Genomic DNA, 7,572 nt, shown 5'->3' with positions numbered 1-7,572 from the left:
ATTCCCAGGATTAATATTTCTCTTCTTTTATTCTTGGGAAGATATATGCTGGAGGATAGTAATCTATTTACCTTTTGTTATGCATACAAAGAGCCACGCCCATATATACAATCAATGTCTACATACAAACATACACTTGATTCACATATTCGACTTTGTTTAAATATCTGTAGCATCTAAATACTTGCTCTTTTCACATCCCACACCCTCCACACTCACCCTCTCCACAATCTATTCATTTTCTATTGTTCTGATCAGGTGATAGGGATGAAACTTTTACATTTACCTATTAAATATTATTCTTTTTGAACACACCAATTAAAGTTGTAGAGAAAGCCACTGCTATGAAGGCCTAAGAGAAACTAAGGCCAAAGCTGCTTTCCCTACAAAGGTTGGGAATGGGATGGTAGCAACTTCAATACAAAGAAAGTCCCAGGCAGAGGCACCAACATCCCCTGAATTTTAATGAAAATGTTATGTAAATGCTATAACAAGGTTAATAAAGAGGTCATCATAAAAGCCAAATAAGCCTTAGTTATATTTTAAGAGAAAGAAAAGAGGCGGTAAAGGAAACAAATCTCTCAAATATGTATAAAATATATTTATCAATAATACATAGTAAAAATATTAATAGTACAGGTGTCTAGATCTATAAACTTATATAAGTATCTTCTAAAACATCTGTTTATGGCCCTGTCAAAAACTTTAGAGTACATTGCTAGTTGGTTTCTGTGTACTTTAATAAGAAAAGCTATAACATTTTAATCAATTCAAAATTCATATAGGATATTGAAATAGAAAGAGGTTAGTTGGTATGAACAGAAAGAGAACAAACAAGTTTAAGACTATATGTTTTGTGATTGTAGGTACATCTCTATGAAATCAGTATTATTTATGGAGATATGCCAATGGGCATACAAAGAACATGTAGTATATTTCATACACAACACTGGCATGTGCATTGTGCACGGTGCAGCTGTAAATAATCAGGCAATCGAAAAAATGCAGGATATTACATGTGATAATTATTACTTATTAAAGTGATTAAATAATTTTTCTTTGCCTAATAAGAAACATTTCAGAACATGAGTTGAGAATGGTTTGGCTGTTGGAGAGTTGTAGTTAAACGTCTTGCCTATTGCTTGATAAAAATCTACGAAAACAAAAAGTTGGATAAGTCTTGGATACAAGACTGTTGTAGACAAAAGTTGGATACGTACAAAATCGTAAAACACAACTGCTTCTGATTTAGTAAATTACTTCTCGGCCATTACTCTGCTACAGAGAATTGTCCCTTATTTTATGGAGGGCCTTGTGGCAAAATAATACAGGTGAAGTGGTATATGGGAGTGGGAAGAAGAGTAACAAATTGAACTTTTCTTCCAAATGTCTCTGTGTAATGATTTTTTCTTTCCCCAAAGTCATATAGGAATGAATAGAATTCATCATTAGCGGGCAACACTAAGTGGACAACAGTTTATCGGAGTTTCTGAGCCCAAAGGGAACCTTAAGAAGGAGAGCACTTCTTACATTTAGTCATCTTTTCATCCTTCATCAGGTGAATGAGAGATCATCTACCAGAAGGTAATGGTCGCTGACCAGAAGAGGGGTGGTTGCATGGAAGCAAGATGAAAGCCTCAGCGAAGGTCTGGGTCCAGTTTCAGGAGGGGCTGTTTTAGAGAAAGGTCTGTCTGCTGGACTAGAGACAGATACTCCATTCAGAGAACATTAACAATATTGCAAGTCCTGAAATAACCCCCCTATCCCGCTGGGTTTCCCCAGGCCATTTCCCACCATTTGGGGTGTGTTTTGCTTGAGCATGGGCATGTGCAAGATAACAGGCCACGCTGTGAGTGTATGAAAGGCTAAAAGTCAGAGTGACAGAATCAAGAATCAAAACAATGACTAATGATTTCTAACCTTAAGCAGAGCAGATGCAGTGCTCACCAGAAATGTGTCTCTATTTAAATGCTTCACTTCACACACCACACAATAAAGAAAGGAAGAAAGAAAGAAAAAAACAACGATTTTTTTGGAAAAATGTTTTATTTAAATGTTTTATTTTAAATCTTTTACAACAATAAAATATTGCGTCAATATAAACCCCTCGACTAAAACTGTTCACATCAAACATTACAGTGAATTGTTTTCTTTTTGACACCCGACTCATCTTTGAGTTTTCTTTTAAACATAATGCAGAATTTATTGAAAATAAATAATTGCTGGCAACTGCAATAGGCAATTTGAATAAAATAGTTGAAAAAGCAACTCTTAATGAAAATAGTGTTTATTATACATCAGTCACTAAATGAATAAACTAAATGATCTTTCTTTAAATTAATCACTTCAAAAACGTTTAATATACAAAACTGTACAGTTATAAAGTCGGCAGAAATATTTGGGTTAACTCAGGTTTGAACCAGAGCGCTTAACTGCGAAGAAAAAAAAAAAAATTCAAACCAAAAAACCCTAACAGTTGTAAAACACGAACTCAGTGAGGGAAAACAAAACAAACAAAAAAATTCCAGAACGAAAACCCATCTACCAACAGAATGCAGAGGCTTCACAAAAAAGAAAATGGGTCCGGGATTTGAATTAACACATGTTCTTCAACCTGCAGCTGAGGGAGACACAGTGCGGTGGACCAGAGGCCTGGAAGCCCATACTAGCGCATCCTCCACAAGGAGTCCTGGGCTTTTTGGTCTTTAGGTAGTTTGAGGCTTTGTCTGCCAAAGCTGCACCTGAAGGCCAGGCCAGGCAGGCAGCCTAGGCATGCGGAGCCCCCAGCCAGGTCCCGCGGACTGTGTCTGGGTGTTGGGTGCTTGGCCGGCCCTGCACATGTGTGCTCATTAAGAATGAGGTGCCCTGTGGACCTGGCGTGTAGACAGGAGAGCTAGCAATAAAGCCAGAACAACTGTATATTTTTTGGATTTCTACACAGCCTAGAGAGATTTTATGTAGTTTTTGTTTTTGTAAATAGTAATAGGATACACGCATCTATCTACTCACACATTTCCACGCGCAGTCATGCACACACAGATTAAAAAACAGAAACAAACAAACAAACAAACAAAAACCCAGAAACCGAGCCGCCAGGGCGCTCGCTATCTAGCTTAATCATCGCTGTGGGCTTCTACCAGCTGTGCTTGTCTGGGACGCGGAGACAGCTTCCCGTGAAACCACTCTGAGACAGCGGTATGTATACACCGGAGAGGAAGTGGTACGAAGCTAGACCAGAATCCGTATGACCTTTGCCAATCATTTCATTGTCGTTCTGCACGGAGCAGAGAGCACCTGTCCACCACCCCACTTGCCATCCCTCCCCGATGGTTTCTCACTTGGAGAGCAGGTAGTGAACTGAAGGTGAACTGAATTGGGAGGCACTCAGTGAGTCTGTCGTCGCCAGCGTCTCGGGATAGTCGTCTCCAGCGAAAGCAAATATATGTGAATACAAAGTCCTCCGCCTACAAAGGCCAAGGTGGAGCCGCGCTAGTGGTCCTGGTGAGGCATGGGGCCCTTAGGGAGTTCTGAGTGAAGGCATTCCGGACTTCAGTAGGTGCGGAGGTCTCTTCGCACCGCTGGCTGATCTCTTTTGCCGGGTGCCACAGCCAAATCCTTTTATGGCACCCGGATCTGCGCTGTAGAAGCCTGCCAGGGCTCCACAGATCCGAGAAGGAGGGCAGAAAGCTTCAACATCGCCTCTCCTACTTCGCTGTGGTTTGCAAACCCAATAGGCTTGCCTATTCTGCCTATCCCAGGCATTGTGCCCTCCGAAAAATTACATATATATCTCCAATACCATCATCAACAACTCTCTCCATTGTACCTCTTCTCTCCATGCAGATTTAGGATAGGGGGTGGATGGACGGGTGGACATCTCCTCCCCTCCTCCTTCCAGTCCCCCTGCCTTTTTTAAGCAATTAGAAAACCATCAGCTCAATGAAGGAATAATAATAATAGCAACAATAATGTGGAGTGGCCGATTAGATACAAATTATCTCACAAATATTGTGTACAGCTTGTAGTAAAACACCGCAGACATTTAGAAACGCTATAGAAGTTTTAAAAAATGCAAAACTAGTCTATTGTAAAACAGATTTCACCTGAAATACAGCTGCTATAACCAAGGCGCTGAAAGGTTATTCAGAGGCACACATCTGTTTTCCCACCCCCCCTTCCCCATCCCTACCCCACCCCCACGTTACCCCACTCCTTGTTCATTAAAGAGAGGAGCAACCAAACAAACCTTACTCAAAGTAAACAATATGTTTTGATCAGCAGAAAAGGTTGGAGGAAACAGTCGCCCTGGCGGCAGGGTATGTGAGGTCCCCTCCTGAACTGCTTAACACTACTGTATATCAGCCTTGAGAAGCTGGAATGCGTGTGTGAGTGTGTTTCCTTTCTTAGTATAAGTTAGAATCCCCTATTGGAAAAAAAAAAAGGAAGAAAAAAGATGAGAGACTGAAGAGCCCTATCTTTATATCTAGCTATTGCTATCTCTCTAGATAGCAATAATAAAGCTGAAGTGAAAGGAAGAGAGTGGGAGAGAAAGAGAAATGCGCGCTGCTCCCAGTGCGGCCGGCCGCTTCCTTGCTTCCTGCAGTCAGAGATCGTGGCAGGACGTGTCTGTTTTCACGGTGTGTGAATAAACCTCATGTGGCTGCTGATCCCCTGGTGGAGTCATTCTTTTCTCTTTCTGTCTTCGATTACAGAACCAGACACGCACCACTTCTTTCTCCAACTGGAGGCTGTCTGCCAGCGAGGAAATCTCCTGCGCGGCAGGCTTGGGACACTTGAGGAAATGCGTTTCCAGTACGCCCTTGACACTCACCTCGATGGAGGTTCGCTTCTTGCGCTTGCGGCCCTGAGCAGCGATTTTGTCAATGCTGGTCGGGCTCCCAGTGGACGAATCAGCCTCCTCCAGCCACTTGTTCAGCAGCGGCTTCAGCTTGCACATGTTCTTGAAGCTCAGCTGCAAGGCCTCGAACCTGCAGATAGTGGTCTGTGAGAAAACGTTGCCGTACAGTGTGCCTAGCGCCAGCCCCACGTCGGCCTGCGTGAAGCCCAATTTGATTCTTCTTTGTTTGAACTGTTTGGCGAACTGTTCTAACTCATCCGAGGTTGGTGTCTCCTCGTCCGAGTGGTCCTGGCAGTGGTGCGAGCCTAGATCGCTGTGGTCTGGGGGATCCCGGAGCACCGGGTGTAGGCTCTGTGCGGAGGCGGAGGCCGGCGGTGGAGTGAGCCCTCCGTGCTCCAGCATGCCGCTCACAGTGAAGCCCGACTGGGAGTACACGTTAAGGGGTTGGCCACTTGACGTGATGGACGGGTTCGGAGCCGGATTAGCCCCCCAGGCATTCGGATGGTTAGTGTGCGGAGAGTGGTGGGCGACGTGCGGTGAGCGGTGATGGATGATCGCACCCAGCTGTAGGTCTTCGCGTCCGGGCTTCACGTCCTGCTGGTCCAGAGGGTTGGCGGCCAGTGTGGAAGACCATGGGCCTCCATCGCCCAGACTGGTCACCCAATGATGCCCAAGAGGATGCCCATTGCTAGGAACTCCCTGCAAGTAATCACTTTGGACAAGTTTCTGAGGGTTTCGGAAAGGACTCGCCTGCTGCATCCCCGCAGAATCCGCGTGGACTAGGGAGCTAGAACTGAGAATGCTGTAGGGATTCGAGGCAGCTGTGGCCATGGTGGGTGAGGATGCCCTACTAGTTATAATGTGGCAAAGGGAGCAGCTTCAGCCTTTGACATCTATGGTTGGGGGGGAGCCAAAGCCGCAAGAGCTAGTTACCGGCACATGTGGTGACCAATTGCAGCACATCTCGGCCTGACCAGCCACGGGCTTGGCCAATGGCCGCACGGGAGGCTGGGCTAACTTTCCAAATTAGGCTGGCGAAGCTTTAGAGTTTCAGTGAGATCTGAGCAGGAAGTAAATCAATCTTTGGGCCCCATTGGTTGCCTGGCGCTGAGTGGCAGCAGCTCATTTGATTAACCCTTTCCCCCTCCCTCCCACCTCGGACTTCATGGACATTTGTAGGAGAGGGGGAAGTATCAAAGGGGAGTGTGTTTGTGCGTGTTTGGGGGGTTGGGGGAGATGGATAGGGGGTGAAGTAGAAAACTGGTTTTAGAATTCCTTTTGTATTATTTAGATTAATAGAAATTGTGAGAAAAATATTATATATATATACATATATAGTAAAATAGTATATATATTTAAATATTAGTATTTATATATATACTAAGAAAGCAATATAGCCAGGTGAAATGTCATCTAGATTTTAATAGATTGTTTTTTTTTTTTTAATCAAATTCATTTAACATCCTGGGTTAGTTGTGTGCAGGGGACTGCAAACCAAAATCTTCCTACAAACTTTGAGCAAAGGGAATTAAGAACTACTTTGACTTGTTTTATTTATTTCACTTTATCATTTATGAGAAACTTGATACCAAGTTCAGAAAGCATCTAAGAAAGAGATGCCCAGCTTCTTCTGAAAATTTTGATTTAAGGCATGAAGAACTGGAAGATTTTGGGAAAATCTAATGTGATAAAAGTAAAATCTAATGTGATACTGGCAAAATTCATTTATTTTGAGGTTGGTCAATTGGATGACTTTCTTTTTATTACTACTCCATATCAGCTCCCAACAGGGATCCCACAACTTCTTTCAGAGGCATTGCTTGCTGAAATGGGCAGCCATCCCTCACACTCACCTCAAACACTCATGGGACCAACTCTCATTAGGTACATAGAGAAATGTTCTTGACTAAGGCACCTGATGTTCCCTAGTAAAATTGTTGTTAACAGGCACTGCTTCCCCTCCCACTCCCGCTCCCAAACAAACTGAAGTAAATAGGAATCCTTTAGTGTACCCTGAAAATTCAGAGAGAGAGAGAGAGAGAGAGAGAGAGAGATAGCAGGCTGTTTGGCATTAAGTACCACTCCCCCAACACACATCCCTATCAGCTTGAAAGTGCTTTCAGCTTGGGAGGACAGGACTGTTTTCACATTTTGGTTAGAGGAAACAACGACAAGAAAGACTTGTACTCCTATGCATTTTATAAGTTAGGGGAAGGCAAGTCCCACTACTCCACAGCCTTGCTCAAAGGCGTTGCTTGTAAGCTGAATGCAAAGATTTTAGATTTGCTCTAGCTGAGAAAAGGCAACACGGGATACCCAGCTGGATTTCTGAATTAAAAAAAAATGACCTTCCATTGCATAATTTTGAAGGTAACCTAGCTGCATAATTGTATTTGAACTTACAGAAGACAGCATCAGAGTTCCTTTATTGGTTTGAAATTCCATTAAATATATTGCAAGAGCTACTAGGTTTAGCTTGATTTAAATTTGCATACATTTTCATATATTTAGCAGAAATAAAAGGAGGCTTGCAGCTACCAGAAAGTCATTAAGGCATTAGTGTCTCTAAGAAGACAGATCTGAAGAAAATGCAAGAAAATGGGGGAAAAAAAAAACAAGGTGAGCTATTCTGCCATTACTTTATATAGATAAACAGCATCTATTTCCTGTGAAATGAGTAATTTCTTATGAGAGCAGATAGCGACAGGAGTTTA

The 7,572-nt window shown here is 42.9% G+C and overlaps 1 protein-coding gene across 1 annotated transcript; it reads right to left on the bottom strand.

The window, feature by feature from the left end:
* Nucleotides 1–4,603: 4,603 nt before the first annotated feature.
* On the bottom strand, nt 4,604–5,689 carry POU3F4 (POU class 3 homeobox 4). The gene has a single exon (XM_047844685.1). It carries the CDS (start codon nt 5,687–5,689, stop codon nt 4,604–4,606), a length of 1,086 nt encoding a protein of 361 aa, XP_047700641.1.
* Nucleotides 5,690–7,572: the final 1,883 nt, after the last annotated feature.

This window comes from Prionailurus viverrinus, chromosome X, assembly GCF_022837055.1.
Source record: "Prionailurus viverrinus isolate Anna chromosome X, UM_Priviv_1.0, whole genome shotgun sequence".
NCBI classification, from domain to species: domain Eukaryota; kingdom Metazoa; phylum Chordata; class Mammalia; order Carnivora; family Felidae; genus Prionailurus; species Prionailurus viverrinus.
Note: the sequence above shows the minus strand (reverse complement) of the source record. Positions and strands in the feature narration are given on the sequence as shown.

Excerpts from the sequence above, each read along its gene's own strand:
- POU3F4 (XM_047844685.1), bottom strand. The coding sequence starts at position 5,689 with ATGGCCACAGCTGCCTCGAATCCCTACAGCATTCTCAGTTCTAGCTCC.